Source organism: Cebus imitator, unplaced genomic scaffold (genome assembly GCF_001604975.1).
Source record: "Cebus imitator isolate Cc_AM_T3 unplaced genomic scaffold, Cebus_imitator-1.0 Scaffold45, whole genome shotgun sequence".
NCBI classification, from domain to species: domain Eukaryota; kingdom Metazoa; phylum Chordata; class Mammalia; order Primates; family Cebidae; genus Cebus; species Cebus imitator.
The window spans coordinates 489012-511789 of record NW_016107360.1 but is presented as its reverse complement, the minus strand read 5'-3'; the positions used below and the strand labels follow the sequence as shown (position 1 = coordinate 511789).

At 39.4% G+C, this 22778-nt stretch overlaps 1 protein-coding gene across 7 annotated transcripts in view; it reads left to right on the top strand.

The window, feature by feature from the left end:
- Positions 1-22778, top strand: part of CRPPA (CDP-L-ribitol pyrophosphorylase A) — a 324254-nt gene that overhangs the window by 36742 nt on the left and 264734 nt on the right. For 6 of the 7 annotated variants that reach the window (XM_017526899.2, XM_017526900.2, XM_017526895.2 and 3 more), the window contains exon 3: positions 472-621. The exons of the other annotated variant lie outside the window; for it this stretch is intronic. In XM_017526899.2, the coding sequence (XP_017382388.1) occupies positions 472-621 (150 nt within the window). The remainder of the gene's footprint in view (positions 1-471; positions 622-22778) is intronic. 7 annotated transcript variants of the gene reach the window in all.

Here is a 22778-nt window from a genome sequence, read left to right as displayed (position 1 = left end):
AGACACAAATTTATTGTTTGGGTTGTTGAGTCTGATCTAGAGGGTCTTGGATAACTTGTTTATTTCCTTACATATCTAATATGTAAATCTCCTGAGGGTATAATGATAAATATTTGCAATCCATATCAGTTATTTCATGATAGTCTTTCTCTGCTTCGTTCATCTTCAGTGAATACCCAGTTGAATCTTAGCATCTTCTTTTAGTGTTGACCTTGATGGCCTGTGATCAGAAGGATTTTGAACCTCTAATGAAGACAAATTTTATCTGAATATATGAAACTGTAATACTAAAAAATTGATTTCTTTTTTTGCCTGAAATAACCATTTGTTCACACTAATTCTGATGTTTTCTTAAAGTAGCTTGTGGAAGGTATGAATAAGATCTGCTTTCAAAAGTAAGATACTGAATTCAGAATTTCACTTTAAAATAGCTTGTAGGTGATATATATTCTTTGCCTCTTTGTTGTTTAGGCAGCAGGAGCCATTCGACCTCTTGTATCTACTGTCATTAGCCCATCTGCTGATGGTTGCTTAGACCACTCGCTAGAACGTGCAAGACACCGAGCAAGTGAAATGCCTCAGGCTTTTCTATTTGATGTGATTTATGAAGCATATCAGCAGGTAAGAATTGGGGCTTTTTGAATGACCTGCTGTTATGTGGGGTTCCCCAAACAACCTTCACATTTAGAGAATTTCCAGAAGTTGTGGGACTGAGCTTATAGTTATTCTCAAGGCTGAGACTTAGTACAGTGAAGTATTGAGGTCAATGTAGCTGGATCAGAAGAGAGAGATGCATGCAGAATCTTGAGGAATCCATTTGCAGGCATCCATATACTCTCTTCCCTGCCTCTCCTGAAGATCATGCAAAGCACACCTTCCTTCCAGCAATGAACATGCAGCAAATTGTGTGTGACATTTCTGCCCAGGTAGGCACGTTAGAGGCACAGTGCCCAGGGTGTTGGATTGGTCATGTGGACATTCTCTGCTTGGCACATACAAAAATTCCAGATTTCCAGAAGGAATGTAGGTGTGGAGCATAAATCATGTTGTTGATAGGAACGATCTAGGCAGGCACAGTGAATTGCCATTATTAGTTAATTCTCAGATGCCTGTCTTGCAAGCCAGCCTTTTTAAGGACAGCAATCTTAGACTTGTTAGTTTTCTACACAGCTCCTTAGACATTTTGTTAATTAAAATGACTTAAAATCAAGTCATTTCATTAATAATGGATTGCTTCTGGCTTTTATGTTTTGGAGATACTGCTTTACTTGCAGTTTTACCGTCATATGTTTGCACATTTGTGTAAATAGTTATTGAATATCAGATATTGGACCTATCAGAAATTTCCCAATGAGATAAGTTAGAGCAACTAATCTAGTGCTTTAGTCAACTTGCTATAGGAGTGAGGAAGAATTAGGTAAGGGGATAGAAGAGTGACCATAAGGATTAGAGGGTAGTGTCCTGGAAACCTTATGAAGAAAGTACTTTCTGATTGAGCAACTGTGTTAAATGTTTCCTAGGAGTTCTAAAAAGTGAGGACTGAGAACTGTATATAAACATTCCCAATGTGAGATTACCAGTGTTTGACAGGAGTGGTGGATTTGAAAATCTTGTTGGAATTGATCTAAGAATAGAAAGGCTGGTTTTTGGAGGAACTTTTATACATATTGAATAGAGGAATGGGATGGGGTAGCTGAAGAGTTACAGATTAAGACTGATTTTTCTTTTCCCTGATGGATGATATAATAGCACATTGTCACATTGATGGGCGTGATTCAGCAGTGAGAAGACTGGTGAAGTGAGAGTGGATGGGACATACTGCTTTAGTGGTGTTGAAGTTGACCTTGGCTGGGAATATGGATAGCTCATCCACAGGGACAGGAGGAAAGAGCAGGTGGAGACAGATGCAGATAGACTAGTAGATGTGATTAGAGGACTTTGAATTTGTCACTTTTGAGGAATGCATGCAGAAAATACATAATATATACCATTTGAGAGCTAAGCAGTGCATTAGGGTTCTCCAGAGGAACAAAACTAATAGGATGTGTGAAAATATGAAAGATAACTTATCAGGAAGAATTTGCTCACACAGTTACAAGGTGAAGTCCCATGATAGGCCGTCTGCAAGCTGGGGAAGAAAGAAGCTGGTAGTGGTTCAATTTGAGTCCAAAAGCCTCAAAGGTAGAGAAGTTGAGAAGTACAGCCTTCAGTCTGTGGCCGAAGGCCTGAGAGCCCCCAGTAAACCTCTGGTGTAAATCCAACAGTCCAGATGCTGAAGAGCCTGTTGTCTGATGTCCAAGGGCAGAAGGAATAGTAATAAGCATCCAGCACAGGAGAAAGATGATAGCTAGAAGACTCAGCAAGCCAGCTTATCCCACCTTCTTCTGTCTGCTTTGTTCTAGCTGTGCTGGCAACCAATTGAATGGTTCCATCCACCTTGAGGGTGGGTTTTCCTCTCCCAGTCCACCGACTGAAATATCTTTCCTCTGGCAACACCCTCACAGACACACTGAGAAACAAGACCAGCTATCTAGACATCCATTAATCAAGTTAATACCTAATAACCCTCACAAGCACATATCTGGCAACTGTAACCAAGGTGTGATATGAAGTTGAGTCAGAAGAAACCCATTGCAAGTGGATCCATGGCCATGGTAGAATGTGGTAAAATAAAAGGAGGTGTGCAGTTTTATGTTATAGATAGCTCTTCCTCTTCAAATGGCACTGGAAGGTCACAGAGGTCTAATTGCCATTCTGTATGCTGACTGGATGGATTGCTTCTTCTCCGTATTTCTTCTGGCTTATCTCATTTGCCCTCTTATATATGCTCTAGCCATGCTCACTTTGTTTCAGTTCTTTAAATTCAAGATTCCCACTATTTGGAACTTTACTGCCTACTTTGCTACTTATTATTTAGTTATCCTATAGTTATTACTTATTCAAGGAATTTTTTCTGTCTGGCCACACCAGGTTAGACTGACCCATTCTGTGTTCTCTTAGTGCCTGTTTTGTTTTTTTTTTCCCCCGCCTCTGGCCAGCATCAGACTTAGAATTGAGTAATTGCTTGAAGTCATTTGTGAAATATCAAAATCCTCTGTTAGGCTTGTGAGAGCGCTGTGAAGGCAGGGATGGTATCTGTCTTGTTCTTAGCAATCTGCATGGCATATTACTAATGCAAAGTATATGTTTATTCAAAGGAATGTTTATAAAAGGCTGTGCAAATAAATATATTGAAAATGGCCCACTTGTTCTTCCTCTGCCTTCACCACTCTTTCCACGTCTCAAACTGCTTATTTCCACTCTTTTTTTTTTTTTTTTTTGAGGTGGAGCTTTGTGCTTGTTGCCCAGGCTGGAGTGCAATGACAGCACAGTCTTGGCTCACTGCAACCTCTGCCTCCTGGGTACAAGCAATTCTCCTGCCTGAGCCTCCCAAGTAGCTGGAATGCAGGTACCCACCACCAAGCCCAGCTAATTTTTTGTATTTTTAGTAGAGATGGGGTTTCACCAGGTTGGCCAGGCTGGTCTCAAACTGCTGACCTCAGGTGATACACCCACCTCAGCCTCCCAAAGTGCTGGGATTACAGGTGTGAGCTACTGTGCCCAGACTATTTCCACTCTTTATTGAGGTCTGTAGCAAACATCACTTCCTCAAGAAGTCTTAACTGATAACCTTATATAAAGTAGCAGCATCTATCATGTATCCCTTTTTCTGGCATAATAATCGCTACTCCTGCCCACTTTGGGTTTCCATTTGATTTGCATGCAACATCTTCACCTATTTACCTGAAGTTTATGTGAGAGTCCTTATGTGTTAGGTGAGTCTCTTGAAGACAGCAGATACTTGGTTGGTGGTTTTATCCATTCTGCCATTTTGTATCATTTAATGGAGCATTTAGGCTGTTTACATTCAGTGTTACTATTAATATGTGAGATACTGTTCTATTCATCCTGTTAGCGCATACCTAGGTACTTTTCTTTCATTGTGTTACTGTTTTACAGACCCTGTGAGGTTTATTTGGAGGAGGTTCTATTTTGGTATATATCAAGCTTTTGTTTCAAGATTTAGAGCTGGTTTTAGCATTTCTTTTGCAGGTTTGGTAGTGACAAATTCTCTTAGCATTTGTTCGTCTCTCCCTTTATGAAGCTTAGTTTTGCTGGATAGAAAATTCTTGACTCACAATTCTTTTGTTTCAGGAGGCTAAAGATAGGACCCCAAGCCCTCTGGCATGTAAGGTTTCTGCTGAGAAATCTGCTGTTAGTCTGATAGGTTTTCCTTTGTAGATTACTTGATGCTTTTCTCTGATAAGCTCTCAACATTCTTTCATTTGTTTTCACATTACATAGCCTGATGACTATGTGCCTTGGTGATAGTCTTTTTGCAATGAATTTCACAAAAGTTCTTTGAGCTTCTTGTATTTCGATATCTAGATCTCTAGCAAGATTGGGGAAGTTTTCTTCAATGATTTCTTCAAATAAGTTTTCCAAACTTTTGACTTCACTTCTCCCTCACGCACACCAATTATTCTTAGGTTGGGCCATTTTACATAATCCTATATTTCTTGAAGACTTTTTTTTTTTTAAATTTCTTTTCCTTTATCTGATTGGGTTAATTCAAAAGCTTTGTCTTCAAGCTCTAAAATTCTTTATTCTGCTTGTTCTACTCTATTGCTGAAACTTTCCACTGCTTTTTGTATTTCCCTAGGTGTGTCTCTCATTTCTAGAAGTTCTGATTGTTTTTGTCTTTATGATATCTATTTCTCTGGAATTTTTTTCATTTAGATCATGGATTTAAAAAAAGTGCTTTAGGTTATTTTCACCTTTCTCTGGTGTCTACTTGAATAGTTTAATAATCAGCCTTCTGAATTCTTGATCTGGCATTTTGGAGAGTTCATCTTGGTTTGTATCCATTGCCTGGGATCTAGAGTGATCTTATATAGGTTGTTATAGAACCTTGTTTTGTTATATAACCAGAAAAATTGTTGTTGAATTTATTTTTGATTGGACTGTGGTTTTTTTACTTTATTCCCCGCCCCCCCATTCAAGGATCTGATTTTGATGTTTATTATAGCCTTATTTGATTCTAGGTGCTTTTATGGGAGAGGCCACCACATGAGTTCCTTAGTTAAAAAGCATCATTGTATACTGGCTTTTCAAGATGCTGATTGTAGTAGTTGTGAACTTGATGTGTGGGCAAGTTCGCTGTCTCCTTTAGGTTTGGCATGGTAGGAATCTCTTGAAGCTTATCTCATTCTGTTGTGATATACAGTTTAATTTTTCCTAGTATTTTATTTACTAAGCTGATTCAGGTTCAGGCCAATAGCGAGGTATCCTTTTGTACGTACCAGTTGTAGCTAAGACAGGTGAGTAGATGTGATATTAAATGGTGGGCAGAGGTCCTAGCCTTGATAAAGGTAGTTGGGGGAGCTCTCAATTAGATGTGCTGAAGATTTATTAGAGTGAGGGGTGGAAGCTACCTCAGCTTTCCTGCCAGGCCAGCAGAAAAGCTATCTACCTCATAGCCTCACTCTTGTCCCAGTGTTCTGGCTATTCAGATCAAACAGGCATCTCTTTTCATATGCAGGAATGTTGATGTTCCAAGTAGGGAGGAATTGTGACTCAGGCCTCTCATGCTGGCCTGAATTGTTCCAGAAAGGCTGTTGATAGTGTAACTGGGTTTTTTTTTTTTTTTTTTTGGACGGAGTTTTGCTCTTATTGCCCAGGCTGGAGTGCAACGGCACGATCTCGGCTCACCGCAACCTCCACCTCCTGGGTTCAGGCAATTCTTCTGCCCCAGCCTCCTGAGTAGCTGGGATTACAGGCACGCACCACCATGCCCAGCTGATTCTTTTTTTTTGTATTTTTGTAGAGATGGGGTTTCACCATGTTGACCAGGATGGTCTCGATCTCTTGACCTCGTGATCTACCCGCCTCGGCCTCCCAAAGTGCTGGGATTACAGGCGTGAGCCACCGCGCCCGGCCCAGCTTTAGGTGTTTTTTAAAGATGCAGGACAGAAAGCAAGTGAGAAGGGTTTAATATTTTTTACTTACCTCTCTGAAGTGTTTTCCTTACATTGCATTTGTCACGCCTCATGTTGGCTGCCAGTTCTGTAACTGGATTTTTTTTTTTTTTTTTTTTGGGTGCTGGTGAGGCACAGCTCCCCCAAGAGAGTGCTGTGGGTTTTTGGTTTTCAGAGTCTTAAAGAATAAGTGATGGGACCACTGTAGGTGCACCGTACGCTCGTAAAAGTAAATATTGGACCCAATAAGAATTGCAGAAAGGCGATTTTATTTAGGTATAGAAAAGAGAAGAAGAGAAAGACTTCTACAAAGAGTGTGGAAGAGGATTCCAGAGGGGAAGTATGGCCAGGTGTGTGGATGTGGACTTTTATCCTGGCCGCTAGAGTGATTGATTTTTAGTTTCTTCCTGTGCCCACGAAATGTAAACAGAAACCGTTAAATCTCCCAGATGGAGAGAGATGGGAGAGGGGCATGGTGCTGGGAAATTCTTGCTCTTAAAACTAAGCCCCCTTGTGGACCTGAAAAAAAAAAACCACATTCCCTCAATAGGTGCGTCCACACAGAATTCCTGTGGGAGAAGCCCCAGCTGTGTCTGCAGTGGTGGTGGTGGGGCGGAAGGACAAGGACCCCTTCTCCAATACCCTTTATGGTTACAGAGGCTGCCTGCCTGTTGGTGTAGAGGTGCAGACTTTCCCTACTGCCCAGCACTGCAATTGGGGTCTGTTGTAAGAAACTTTCCACCAGCAGAAAGATCTGGGACTTGAGCCCTGCCGTTAAAATTCTTTTGTCCTTCAGGGTGTTTTCTTGGTGTAGTCCTCTCTCCCTTCCCCTAGGAATAGGACTTCCTTAGTGCTAGCCTACAGTGATAATGCTCTTCTGGGTCTAGCCACCTAGTGGGGCTACCAAACTCTGGACTGGTGCTGGGGAATGTTTGCAACGGATCCAATAATGTGACCTGTCTTCAAGTCTCCCAGTCTATGTGAGATTCCTTGGTTCTAGATTGGCACAGTGCACTGGCTTTCTTGATTGCTGGCTCTATTAGTAGTGAACTTGTTACATGGACATACTCGGGATCTCTGGTTGGGCAGGGTGTTGGATACAGTGGTGAAAGCTGAGATCATGTAGCTGTTTTCTCCTACCTGGATTCAGTGCTATTCTGCTGAGAGGTGCTTAATGGACTGTGCTGGTTGGCTACCAGCCAGGAGATGGTGCTTGCAAGAGAGCATCAGCTGTGGTATTAGCAGTGGGATTTGCGTTTGCCCTAAGTTGCCCAGGGGAAGTATTCTGGTTTCTCAGGAGATAAGTGGGGCAGTAAAGTTACCAAAAGTTTGTCCTTTGTGTTAAGCTATCAAGGTGGGTAGAGAAATATCACCAGGCAGGGGCAGGGTTGGGGGGGGGGTCTGAGCTCAGACTGTCTTTGGGTGGAGCCTGCCATGGCCACTATGGGAAACAGGTGGTTCTCCAGCCACTGTGGTAATGTTTCAGGGAGGAGTGTAACTGCTTCTTCTGTGCAGAAGAGTTCATTCACAAAGGGAGTAAAAAGTAGCAGGCAGCAATAAGCCTCACCCAGCTCTCATATAATTGGTGAGGCCAATGTTGCTCCCCAAGTGCCCTGCTAACAGCACCACGTTTAGATCTGGGCAGCCTGTACAAAGAACTCAGACCTGCCCCTGGCCATTAGTTTCCCTGCAAAGATAGCAACCATGGCTTTCAGGCCATGTCCCTCCGCATATGCCCACAAGGCTGGCCACCCAGATCCTGCACTCCTATCTGTGGCACACTTCAAACGTGCCTCTGGATTCTGTTCAAGGGAGTTCATCTCCATTTAAGATTATATCACAGAATTCAGTTGGGAGCTTCTTTCACCCTGCAACCCCTCCCTGAGTTCCGAGGCTGACTTCCCCGACAGCCTCTGTGAATTATATAGTTAGGAATGGCTTCCCTTGGCTGGTACTGGTGACTGGGAATGCCTGCAAGGCACTTCCTGCTGTTGCTTCTACTTTTATACTTCATGCCACTGCCTAAGTCCATTCCAGCTCTGGGTATGGAATTTTTAGATTCCCCACTGGGGATGTATGTTTGGAGGCAGGCTTTCCCCCTCTCACATTCTGGACACTACAGAGTAGGCTACAGCCTGCCACTTATTTCAACGGGTCTGTGGATTCTTTTGGTTTTTCTTGTTAAGCTCCTGCGGTGGTTTTTTGGGGGAAAATCACAGTGTGAATCTCTGCCCACTATTCTGTCCTTCCATGTGGGCTAGACACACTAACATTGCCTACTTTCTGCCATCTTGGGGGCAAAATAAAAATCATTTTTACGTTGTTCTGCTCTAGTTTTGCTTATTAGATATCGCTATCTGATGTACCTTTTCGGTGTTTGTCTTTCCTTATAAAACCCGAGTCTGTGAGGGCAGGGAGTTTGTCTTCATTCTCATCTCTAGAACCTAGAAGAGTTCATAGCATGGATTAGCTTCTTAAATATTGCTGGGCAAATTTCATGTATATATACATATATGTAGACACGTATTTTATATGCTAACACTAATCTCAGTTATATAAACCGATTTGGTGTGGGTAATATATGTGCATATATTAAGTACATACACATTAATGAAGACTCCTTAATCTTTCAGAAATTTTTCTGAAAAATTATTGGAATTATGGACAAAGATCTGTGTGTAAGGTTGGTGACTTGCAGCATTTTTATAAGTGGTCATTTTTACTGAGCCTTTATTTCTACAGAGCAATAAAAATGACGTTAGTAGAAACTTTAAAGGGTCACTAAAAGTTACTTTTGCAGAATTTGAGCGTGAAATTTTTCCTGTTAGAATGTTAGTGAGAACTAATATATAAAGTTTTACTAATAACTATATGAAATCTACATATGCCTGTTTGTAAGTGCACACACAAAACCAGAAGGGTTGATTGCACATGGGAACACCAAAATGCCAATAGTGCCAATGTCTGAATTGATAATTTAAAAATCAAAATCTGTTATGTTTTACTTAAGATTCATAAATTAGTGTGTGTTTGCTTTTAAAGAATCATGGGCTTTTCCATGTAACTAGATGTTTGTTCAGTTTTATTAAGATTGTAGAAGAAAAAACCTCTCATCCCTTGAGAGTTTTTAATGACACATTGAGAGTTTGCTAAAGGAAAATATTTCTAAAGAAAAGAACAATAACTATTAAAGAATAACAAAAATTCAATAGTCGAAATGATGTGATCTCCAGGAACATGAAGAAAAGCCTATGGATTGGTCCAGTGGATTCTTATTGAATCTTCAAATGTGAAATTCTTTTCTGTGCAGTTTGAGGAAAAATAATAAATGGTTATACAAAGAAGCTTTTTAAAATCCATTTCCTGAGAAAATTGGTGTTGTGTTCACAGATGGTATTTTGAATTTCATTGTTTAGAGATCTGGTCTTGATTCTAACTCAAGTTTTTAGGTACATAGAGAATTTTAGAAGGGAATTTAATTAGGTTTTAATGAAAATTCATGAAAGATACAGCAGGATTCAACCAGTGACATAATCATTCTCTGGGGTTTAAATTATGTACCTTTTGCTTTGATATCCTAAACTTCACTGTGGAGATAGATAATATTTAAGTACTAATCTTATAATAGAGATTGAGAAGCTGTGTTAAGTTTAATTGAAACAACCTTCTCCCCCCATTTTTAAAGATTACTGTTGCTTATCTGTGGGTAGCTGAATATAATAGCTATAAAATTAAAGAAATATGACAAGAACTCTTATTCATAATTCATGGCTGCCTGTACCCCACATGCATTAGAATAAATAAGACTTGTATCTTGTACTGTCAACATGTTTGGGCTTCAAATGCTGAGTTAACGGCAACAAGTCAAAAAGATGAAATTTTATGAAGAGTCTTTTCTTTCTATCCACCAATCATTACAACTCTGAGGAGTTTTAGTTCCATCTTTAAAGTGAAATTCCCCATTTCTTCTCCTTTCCTGCCTCCCTCCTTTGCTCTTTTTGCTTAGTTGTTGGGTTGGGCCTGGATTGGATTGGGAGATAAGGAAGAGCCTCAGAAGAAACCTCATATCACATGGGGTTTTGGGGTGGGGGGCACAGTGGGCATGGGGAACAAGGGGTAGAGTAGGAAGAAATAAGAGGGCATACATTTTTTGTTTGTTTTTTAAAAAATGAAGATTTGGATTTGAGGAAAGGGGTGAGGAATGAAAAGATCCTTGGGAGGGTGAGTGAAAGAACATATGAAAAATGATTTATAAAGAGAAATGATTAGGGATTTAAAGACAAAGCTTTCTAAGTTAGAAAGAGCTGACTGTTACTTTAGTGAAAGTATTTGTAAAATACCATTTCTTATACATGTCATTTGCAAACCACAGTAGCAAAGTGGTACATTTCAGTTTTTAAAGAAAACATGATCTGTATATTTACGGTATTTCATCAGAGAAAGTAAATTGATAATCTTGGTGATGGATTTGGAAAACATTTAATAATGCTTTGAGGTCATGTTTCTTCCTATTTGTCATACTTCTCATGATTTTTTTTTCTCTCCTGCCTTTTTTTTTTTTTCTGTGAGTTCTACTAGGTAGGTTCATATAGTCATGTCATTTTCTTTGGTTCCATTTTGGAAAAATTCTGAAAAGTGGTACAAAAAACGATCCTGTGACTTGGCTGGAATCTTCTTTGAGTATAATATTTGTTACCCCCAGAAATTTTATTTTCAACCATTAGCTTAAAAGCATAAATTACTTTTATCTGTTGTTCAATTCAAATGTATGGCAATTTATAAGTGGTTCTAGTTCTGTAAGTTTCTGTGAGCTTCTATAAGCCTAATAAGTATAATTATATAAGGTTAGCAGTGGTTGTAATTTCTGCAACATCTTCTGTAGCTTTTAATGCTTTTAATTTTCTAACTTTTGTCAAACTGATGGTTATGTATTGATTTGGGTTTTACTTAGAGTTTCATTGCTAGTGAGGGTGCAGCTTTGTATGTTTGTTTATGTTTGTGTTACTTATTGCTGTGATCTTAATGTCTCTTTCCCCTAAAATTCATGCTGAAACCTAACCACCAAGATGATGGTATTGAGAGGTGGCACCTTTGGGAGGTGATTAGGTCATAGGGGCTCTGCCTTTATGAATTGGATTAGTACCCTTAGAAGAGAGTCCTGAGGGAGATTGTTTGCCCCTTTTACTATGTCATGATGGAACAAGAAGGTGCCATTTATCAGGAATGGGTACTCATCAAACACCAGATATGAAGCCTTGATCTTGGACTTTCCAGCCTCCCAAATTGTGAGCGGTAAATTCTTCTTAGAAACTATGCAGTCTGAGGTGTTTTGTTATAGCAGCCTAAATGGATTAAGAGACTTACTAACATTTTAATAATGCTTCATATCTTCTGTTCACTTTCTTCTGGGTGTCCAATCTTTTTCTTGTTGATTTGGCAGGGTTTCCTATACATCCTAGGTACTATTCTTTTCTTGGTCTTACACGTTACAAATGTCTTTGAATCTGTTAGTCAATGTTGTCTTTAATGCATTAATACAGTGTTTGATGCAGCCAAATCTTGAGTATAAGTCTTGTTTAATTTCTTTTCTGCATCATGGTTGTATTTTATTCTGTTGTTTTTTCATTTCACACTTAGGCCTTAAGTTTGTTTGGAAGTCATTTAAAAATATGTTGTGATATAGGGCACCTGCCTTTTTCATTTTTATAAAGAGATTTTCCAACATCATTTATAAAAATCATCCGTTTCTTTACTAATTTGTGCCTCTGTTATGTTGCCAACTTCTTAAATATATATGTAGATTTACTTCTGGGTTCATTATTCACTGTTTCCTGTGATACCCCACCATATTGTTTTATTTTCTGTTAATTACTTTCAAGATTATCTGTTTGTGCACAGGTTCCCTAGCAAATAGAGCCTTAGGCAAGGCTTGCAAACTGACGTAAGATGATGATTACAAATCTGGCCATTATTTTACAAACACAGCTGGTCAGTTCATCACATGGGGACGTATCCAGATAGGCTTATCCAAAACTGTTGTATTTGTTCCCTCCAGTGGACTGTTCTAAAACTCAGAGTTCATCTGGCAGCTAGTCCTGTGTTAGCATTTCTCCCAGAGGCGGCGAACTCCTAGCTCTTTCAGTCACAGGAAGAAGCCAGATACCATCATGGGTGCCATGGTTCTCTGTGACCAGAGGAAGCTATAGGCAGGAACTGGAGACTCTGGCTGGTGTCCTTAGTTAAAGGACCATGAGGGCCCACACACTGTCACTCTGGGGGAGGCGTCCTAGGAGACGGATGAGACCAAGGGAATCTGAGGCAAAGAACAAGATGAGTTCTGATACACTTCGTGTTGACCTTTATAACTTTTCTATACATTTGAAATCTTATGTTAAGTTCCCTTCAGTTGGAAGTTTTTATTGGAATTCTTTAAGATTATAAATTGATCTAGGTGTGCCTCCTAGACTGTGAGTTCTTTATGTATGCTATGTATTAGCCCTTTTCAGGTATGATTTACAAATATTTATTCTTATTCCAAAGGTTGCCTTTTCACTGATAAGTCTTTTGATGCACAGAGTTGTGAAATTTAGATATGATCCAATTTATTTTCTTTTGTTGTCTATGCTTTTGGTGTTACATCCAAGAAATCATTGCCCAGGTTAGTCATGAAGATTTTGCCCTATGCTGTCTTATAAGATTTCTATAATTCTAGCTTTAACTTATGTTTAGGTCTTTGGTTCAGTTTGAGTTAACTTTTGTATATGTCATGATGTAAGAGTTCAGATTCATTCATGCGCATATGGATATTAACATTTCCCAGTACCGTTTGTTGAAGAATGTGTTTCTCCTCCATTAAATGGTCTTGGCACCCTTCCTTAGGAATCATGTCTTAACAAGACACGAGCATCTGTCTTTAGGTTAGACAATTGCTAAAAATGCAGTGTGGATGAAGTCCAATTGTAAATGTCTATAAGAATAACAGAAGACAAAAGATAGGAGCAGAGGACAGAGTGGGGACACCAACAGTAATAAAGTTGTTCCTTCCTTCTTGTGGCTTGTCCTGAGTTCATAGTGTTGCATTGGAAAAGTAGGATTCTGGGGTAAAAAGGCTTTACATCTGGGAGATTACCAGAAATCTCAAAGGCACAAAATTACTGTTTGTGTCTTTCTGGTAAGAAAGTTAAAGGCAGAGAATAAAATCCTAGAAAAGTGGTGTATAATGCTTATTCTATCATAAACAGTAGGTAGCAGGTCCTCTTGGCACTGTCAAAGGATTTTTATCTTCTGAAGTCCTGTTTTTTTGTTACAGACATTGGCAATGGAGGCTGCCTCTCCTGAGTAAATAAAAATGAACTGAGAGACATACCTTCTCTTGACCTTTTACTGCAAGACTCTGCATCTTAAATTAAGTTTTACTTCTGGAGGATGGTGAGGATGGGACAAAAGTTAGAAGGAAGTTCAAGTGACACAGTTGGACACTAAAGAATTAGACATAACTGACAGTTAAAACTGCTTGCTTTGTACATAGCAAGTGCTATGCACACCAGTATCCAGGCAGTGCTCTGATAGTCTTCCAAGGATGACAGCTGTTGACTACCAAGCAATTCAGTGACAATAGTACTTGTGATCGCACTGTGAATTACTTGTGTACTAGTAATGATACCATTATGTAGGGGGAAGAAATGAAGTTTAAAATGAAAAACTTCAATTAGCTGGATGTAGTGGTGCTCCCAGCTACTGGAGAGGGAGGCTGAGGCAGAGGATCACTTTGAGCCCAGCAGTCTAGGTTACATTGAGCTATGATTGCACCATTTTACTCCAGTTTGGGTGACAGAGTGAGACCTTGTCTCAAAACAAAAACACACAATATTTTTCTTTACATTATTTCAAAGTTGTCATTTTACTGACATTCCTTGTGGGCATTAATATCTTGAAAGAACTTAGCGTTTCCGGTTGGGAACTAAAGATGTAGTTTTGCATTATATGGACGATTTAGGAGAGTCATTTTGAATGCTTTTGACATGAACTCAATTTCTTAGTTTTTTAGAACTATTAGAAAGCAGTTTTTTCAGAATATATTGGACAAGTGAAATTTATACTATTGAATGTCAAGATACCTCTAGATTTGCCTCAAATAGATAGTCTGAAACATGAAGTAGTGGGAGTTTTCTCCTTATAGTATTCTTAATATTGTGTCAAGTCATTACCCAAGGTGTTTGATTCCTAGTAATGACAGAATAGGATGCCCAGCCCTCTGGATACAAATTATAAACTGTGATAGATAATTTATAAATGGGATGAATGGGGGCAGCAGGATAGGTTTGGCCTATTTGTATAAAGGCAGTGAAGAGTGAGCAAAGGTAGGCAAAAACCGGAAGGGTTTTAGCCCATGAAAGGTAATTGTACTGGGTAAGAGCTACCTTTTACAAGTTGTACCCCTTAATAATGGCTTCCCAGCTCCAAATTTACCCTTCATTGCCTGCTGGACCCTGCGAACTATCTCCTTTGCCTAAGATATCTTGAGCTTCATCACCGGAGGGTGCCACAGGAATGCTGTGGGAGGAAGGGGATTCTCTTCCTGATTCTGGTGTGTTTCCATCCCTGCTGGCTCCACAGGTGCCCATGGCCATGTGTGTGGCCCTTGGTGGTATTTACCCTCTAGCAGGTTTTCACTGCCAGTCTGGCCTGCTGTTCTCTGCCTGCCAGCTTCTGCCTGTGTACACCCTCATGGAGGTTTTCCTGCTTGCCAGTCCTGGCCTGTGGCCCTGTGTCTGCCAGCCTCGTTTTGCTGGTATTCCAGCAGTAGGCTTCCAGCTTGTGAGGCCAGTTTGTCATTCTGTGTTCAGCCTTGGGCTCCTTGGCCATCCAGTGGGGGGCTCCCAGCTTGCACACATTTGTGGTTTCTGACACTGGCTTTGGCCTGACGACTATGCACCAACTCTGATGTACCTCAAGCCATGAATCTTCTGCGCCGTCCAGTGGGCTGCAGCTCAAAGTTGGAAAGGGTGTGCTCCTTCATTGGTTGCTTTCCCTCAGACTTTGGGTATCTCTGAGACCTGTCTCGTTCCTTCTTAGTACTGAAACTACCGTAGTTAATACTGAGGTGGAGAGGAAATGGAGTTTGGAGTTCAAATCCTGCTATGTTAATGGGAGTTTGACAGACATCTTTGGCTTTTCATTGATATCCCAGAGAACCACATTTTAGGAGTAAAAAGCACTTCCCACGACATTGTCAACATCCTTCAGAGAAAGTTAACATAATTTCTAAATGTAAAATGCCATTTACAGTGTTCAGTACCTAGTTAAAACTTACTAAATATTGTGACTATGTTAAGCAATTAGATCAATATAAAAGGACCCAGATGTTGGAAATGGCAGTGTAGTTTAAAATAACTATCATAAATCTACAAGAAAAGGTTGATACAATGTATGAGAGATGAGGAAATTTAAGACATGTAGAAAGAGTAAAAAATAGCAATCTCAGAACTGAAAAATATCTTGAATGTGAAATGTAGCGGATCTATTGGCCATGATTAATAGCAGGTTGAAGAATGGATTGGGGAAGTTTATTCAGGGTTACAAGAGAACAAAGTAGAAGCCGCCTGTCTGCTTAAAGCCTGAGCCAGACCTGACACAGCATCACTGCTGTTGTACCACATAGAGCAGAGCAGTCAGAGGCCAGCCTATGTTTAAACAGAAGAAAACCAGATACTCCCCCATCTCCAAAAGCATTTGTGGCTACCTTCAATCCACCAGTCATTATAAGGGCAGGAAATGTTGAATCAGACAGTTTTGAGTGTTTTTATTGTTGTTGATGTCCTATATTTCTGAGATGTGTTTTACCCAAGAAAGAAGACAGTACCTTTGCTGGGTTGTTGAGAAGGAAGTATGTAGAAATAGAAAAATTAATACAACTTACATGTTAATAATTTTATTGTTTGGTTTAACTTATTCAGTCCCTAGTATTTATATGTAGACACTTTTAGGTAAGTTTATAAAGGCAAATTCTTTTTCTTTCATGATTTTGGAATAAATTTGGAAGCAACCTGGAATTTTTCTCTGTGAAATTTTTTTTTTCCAGTTCCACTTATCCACTATTTTTCCAGTTCCAGCTATGCTAGGGTATGCAAGGTGTCAAATCAGTAAGAAACCGTTGTCATCCAACAGATGCTGGAGAAGATGTGGAGAAATAGGAACGCTTTTACACTGTTGGTGGGAGTGTAAATTAGTTCAACCATTGTGGAAGACAGTGTGGCGACCCAGCAATCCCATTACTGGGTATATATCCAAAGGATTATAAATCATTCTACGTTAAGGACATGTGCACACAAATGTTCATTGCAGCACTGTTTACAATAGCAAAGACCGGAAACCAACCCAAATGCCCATCGATGATAGAGTGGACAGGGAAAATGTGGCACATATACACCATGGAATATTATGCAGCCATCAAAAACGATGAGTTTGTGTCCTTTGTAGGGACATGGATGAACCTGGAAACCATCATTCTCAGCAAACTGACACGAGCAGAAGATCAAACACCGCATGTTCTCACTCATAGGCAGGTGTTGAACAATGAGAACACATGGACACAGGGAGGGGAGCACTACACACTGAGGTCAGTTGGGGGAAAATAGGGGAGGGATGGTGGGGGGTGGGGAGTTGGGGAGAGATAGCAAGGGGGGAGATGCCAGATATAGGTGATGGGGAGGAAGGCAGTAAATCACAGTGCCACGTGTGTACCTCTGCAACAATCTTGCATGTTCTTCACATGTACCCCCAAACGTAAAATGCAGTAAGATAAATGGAAAAAAAAAGCGTTGTCATCAATATAACTAATGAAATTGTCTGATCTTTTATAATTACTTACAGTAGTGAAGAGCTTGTAATGATCTGAGGTAATCAGTCAACACAGATCTTTATACTGTAACACTGAATGAATGAGAACCATCAGCAGATGCCTACTCAAGCCACTGTTCTGGTGGGCAGCCCTTTTGCTAGGTTAACCTGCTCTCCCACCTGCTTTCTTAACATGCAAACGTCTCTATTTCAAGCCTGTTCTCCCAGTGATGGTAGATGCCAGAAGACATGAGGATGTTGGGAGTCCAAGATGGCTACCTTTTGTTTCTAGCTAAGTGGGCTTGAGCAATAATGGTCATAGACTTTAATTTCTTCGGGACTAATTCCACACCTGTAACTGAGGAGTTTAGACTAAAACACTTTCTAACTCTGACTTTGACTGAGAAACAAAGGGCTGGGTAAAGTAATGATTATCCAAAAACCATTGAGTAGAGACCGAAAAGATACACAGTAGTCATCTGGTTACATGAGCAGAGTAGCCATGAGATACAGACAACCAGAACAGACTGTACTGATGCAATGATGCAGTTAAAGTACATGCATGATGAGTTGTAGCAGTGAAGACATTTGCTGAGTGAATCACTGTAAGCCTATCTTAAATTGTGATGGAGAAGAAACAGTTGCTTTTAAAGATTACCTACTTAAAGAACCAGGAGTTTCATTTCAGTGGCCAAATACTTGTGGAATTCTTGACTGATGGGAAAGAAAAGGCAAACTAGTTCATTGAGTACCCACTGGGTAGAAACCATAGTGATGGGTAAGTGGTAGTCCCATTTTGACTTAAGTCAAGGTTCCTACATGAGGTTAATATATTTTAAATGGGAAAAACAAGTTAATCTGATTACAATACCCGTTAGGTTTCTTGAAGCTGATTCTTACAACATTGACATGCTTTGTTTTGATATATTTTATTTGCCCATAAGAGAGAGAGTTACTCATGCAAATATCTTTTTGATTAGGTTTGGTAACCTAGTATGAAAAGGCTAAAGAATATTTCCTTGCAGTTAGTTGGGAGTATATTTCCAATACATTTTTATAGCATATTGTCTGTCTCTGTGTGGTTTTCATCTTTCTGGTTTAGCTTTGCAGTTTAGTTTTAATGTTGAATGTGTTTTTCATAGATATGCTTTAGGGGAATAAATGTATTTGAAATGTATATTAAAGATGACTAACTCCATTAATTTCTGATGGCTGCAGTTCAGTGAAGAGGTTCAGAAAACCTTCCATTAAGTATATGTGTTTAATGACACTAAATTCCTTTCTTGGAAACACATCCTTTTCTTAGCCACAGTTGTCTTTGGGGTAGTAATAATAATAAAAACTACCAGGAAAAATTTTATATTCTCCATTGCTCAGAATAGCTAAAATGAACTCTTTTATTTTTCTTTTCCCCTAAGGTAATCTCAAATTTCTTTGTAAGATTAAAAAAATAAAAAGTGTCTAAAGCCTCATTAGGCTGATAAAGATAGGTTACATCATTTTGTGCAGTCTGTGTGTTCCCTACCACAAGATATTAAATGGAATTAAGAGTTTTAGGAAGTCAGACTTTTTTTTCTTTCAGAAGTAGGCTACTTACTGCATAGCTAATTCTGATTGTGGAATGCATAAATGCCCTTTGTTTTCAATCCTATTACAAATCATGTTGTATCATGTCCTGATGCTATACAGAGCAGAATAATGTGATAAAAGTGAAGCTACATGTTGAATATTGCATTTTAAGTGAACTTCAGTTTTTATTATGGCTTTAATAACACAGGTAAAATAATGACATAGCTTTTTTGTTTTGTTTTGTTTTTTGAGACAGAGTCTTGCTCTTTCGCCAGTCTGGAGCACAGTGGCATGATCTTGGCCCACTGCAACCTCCATCTCCTGGATTCAAATGATTCCCCTGCCTCAGCCTCCTGAATAGCTGGGACTACAGGCATGCACCACCACGCCTGGCTAATTTTTTGTATTTTTGTAGAGACAGGGTTTCACCATGGCCAGGATCGTCTCGATCTCCTGACTTCATGATCCGTCCGCCTCAGACTCCCAAAGTGCTGGGATTACAGGCGTGATCTGGTGCACCCAGACAATAGTTTTTAAGAAAAGAAACATTCTTGCCATCATATGTTTTCCAAAAGAATATTGTCACAATTAAATTGTGTACTTACAATGTGACCTGACAGTGTTATTTTTAGTAGGACATTTAAAAAACTGAACTTGATGTCTTTTTTTTCTATCAGGATTAAATGATAAATAGTAAAAGTTAATATTTAGATTGATTCCTTTTATAGGTTTGATTGAATTTTTTTGATAATTGCATATATGTATGGAGTATAATGTGATGTTTTAATGTGCGTATTCATTGTGGAAGGATGAAATCAGGCTAATAGACCCATCACCTAAAATATTGGTAGTGAGGACAAATTAATTTTTTTTTTTTTTTTGAGACAGTCTTGCTTTGTCCACCTAGGTTGGAGTGTGGTGGTGCTATCTCAGCTCACTGCAATCTCTGTCTTCCAGGTTCAAGTGATTCTCCTGGCTCAGCATCCTGAGTAGGTGGGATTCAGGTGCACATCACTACGACCTATTAATTTTTGTATTTTCCGTAGAGTTGGGGTTTCACCATGTTGGCCAGGCTGGTCTCATACTCCTGACCTCAGGTGATCTACCTGCCTTGGCCTCCCAGTGTGTTTGGATTATAGGCGTGAGCCACTGCACCTGGCCGACAATGAAAATTGAAACGGTTTGTTATTATTCAATTTGTTATTAACCATAGTCATCATGCTATGCAATAGGTCACCAGAAGTTCTTCCTCTTGCCTAACTTCATACACATTGACCAATATCTCACCCTTCTAGCCTCTGTTAACCACCATTCTGTTATCTGCTTTCGTTAATTTGACTTTTTTGTTTTTATTTTTACTTGTTTGGAGACAGGGTCTTGCTCTGTCAACTAGGCTGGAGTCCAGTGGCTCAGTCATAGCTTGCTGCACCCTCTGCTCCTGAGCTCAAGCGATTTTCTCATCTCAGCCTCCCAAGTAACTGGGGCCATAGGCAGTGCCACCATGCCTGGGTAATTTTATTTTTTAGTATAAACAGGGTCTCCCTATATTGCCTAGACTGATCTTGAACTCTTGGCCTCAAGCAATTCTCCCACCTTGGCCTTCCAAAGTGCCAGGATTACAGATGTGAGCCACTGGGCCTAGCCAACTTTTTAAGATTACAAGTATAAGTGAGATCCTACAGCATTTGTCTTTGTACCTGGCTTATTTTATTAAGCAAAATGTTTTCCAGGTTCCTTCATATTGTTCCTAATGATAATTTCCTGCCTTTTACAGGCTGAAATAGTACTCCATTTGTGTGTGTGTGTGTGTGTGTGTGTGTGTGTGTGTGTGTGTGTGTTTCTTTGGGTATATACCCAGAAGTGGGATTGCTGGATCATATAATAATTCTATTTTTTGAGGAACCTTCATACTGTTTTCCAAAGCAGCTATACTAACAGAATTGCCAGCAATGTACAAGGGTTCCCTTTTTGCCATATCCTCACCAATGCTGCTTAGATTGGCTGTTATCAAAGATGAAATGTAGCAGTTGTGAAATGATATCTCATTATGGGTTTAATTTGCATTTCTCTATTTAGAATTGTTGAGCATTTTTCTTTTCATATATATGTGACCATTTGTATGTCTTTTGAAAAATGTCTATTTCAGGTCCTTTGCCCATTTTTGAAAGTTATTTTTTGTTTTATTTTTTATCTTTGGAATCATGCAGAATGTGCAGGTTTGTTACATAGTTTTACTTATGCCACGGTGGTTTGCTGCACCTATCAAATTGTCATCTAGGATTTAAGCCCCACATGCATTAGGTATTTGTCCTAATATTCTCCCTCCCCTTGTCCCCCTCCCCCCACAGGCCCCAGCGTGTGATATTCCCCTCCCTGTGTCCTTGTGTTCTCATTGTACAACTCCCACTTAAGAGTGAGAACATGTGGTGTTAGGTTTTCTGTCCCTGTGTTAGTTTGCTGAGAATTATGGTTTCCAGCTTCATATGTGTCCCTGCAAAGGGTATGAACTCATTCTTTTTTATGGCATTTTAGACTGGATAAAGAAAATACGGCACATATACACCATGGAATGGTGTATATTTGGGTTGATTCCAAGTCAAACATATGTGTGCACGTGTCTTTATAGTAGAATGATTCATAATCCTTTTGGTATATACCCAGTAATGGGATTGTTGGGTCAAATGGTATTTCTGTTTCTAGCTTCTTGAGGAATCACCGCACTGTCTTCCACAATGATTGAATTAAATTACACTCTCACCAACAATGTAAAAGCATTCCTATTTCTCCACAGCCTCTGCAGCATCTGTTGTTTCCTGACTTTTTAATGACTGCCATTGTAGCTGGCATGAGATGGTATCTTATTATGCTTTTAATTTGCATTTCTCTAATCACCAGTGATGAGCTTTTTCCACATGTTTGGCCATATAAATGTCATCTTTTGAGAAGTGTCTGTTCATATAATTTGCCCACTTTATGATGAGCTTGTTTGTTTTTTCATGAAAACTTGCTTAAGCCATTTGTAGATTCTTGACATTCACCCTTTGTCAGATGAATAGATTGCAAAAATGTTCTCCGGTTCTGTAGGTTGCTCGTTTACTCTGATGATAGTTTCTTTTTCTGTGCAAAAGCTCTTTAGTTCAATTAGACCCCATTTGTCAAATTCAGCTTTTGTTACTCTTTTTTTTTTTTTTTTTTTTTTGAGACGGAGTTTCACTCATGTTACCCATGAAGGCTTTGCCCATGCGTAGGTCCTAAATGGTGTTGCCTCGGTTTTCTTGTAGGGTTTTTTTTTTATGGTTTTACGTTTTACATTTAAATCTTTAATCCATTTTGAGTTAGTTTTTGTATAAGATTTAAGGAAGGGGTCCAGTTTTGAAGAGGGAAATTAATAATTTGTAATTGCGGTACAGTAAAGCAAAATTTTAGTGTGTCATGTTCAATATGAAAACTATTCGCTAGCACTGATTAAAATCAACTAACTCTTTGCAAGTTAAGTTGATTTGCAAGCTACCTTATCTATCTTCCTCACATTCTTAGCAAGTTCCCAAGCATCTCAGGATGCCTGTTTTTCTGACCAGTTGCAAGGTTACAGGGCAGATAAAAACCCAGGAATGTGCAATGTTCCTTAAGATGTTATTTTTTAAATGTAAGGTACATTACAAGACATGTCACAGGTTCATTAATTGTTCTTTGTTCTTGATTCTTTAAAATTGCTTCCTGCTTCATCATCCTGTATCCCAACGGTGCCCTCAGTTTCTTTGTACTTTGCTCAATTTTAGGAAGCAATTCCTCTGAGCCTGTGATCACATTAAATATATTCCTCTTCCTACCCCATCAGTCTCTCCAAGTCTGATTTCTCATTTTTGCTTTCTGCATATGGCTAGCCAGTTTTTTGTTTTGTTTTGTTTTGTTTAATTTTTTAAAATTAAATTTTATTTTTTTTATTATTATACTTTAAGTTCTGGGGTACATCTGCAGATCCTGCAGGTTTGTTACATAGGTATACACATGCTGTAGTGGTTTGCTGTATCCATCCCCCCATCATCTACATTAGGTATTTCTCCTAATGTTACCCCTCCCCAGTCCCCTTACCCCCTGCTATCCCTCCACTAGCTCCTCCTCCCCCAAAACAGGCCACAGTGTGTGATGTTTCCCTCCCTGTGTCCATGTGTTCTCATTGATCAACACCCACTTAGGAGTGAGAACATGTGGTGTTTGGTTTCAGTTTTCTGTTCCTGTGTCAGTTTACTGAGAATGATGGTTTCCAGCTTCATCCATGTCCCTGCAGTCATCCTTTTTGATGGCTGCATAGTATTCCATGGTGTATATGTGCCACATTTTCTTTTTTTTTTT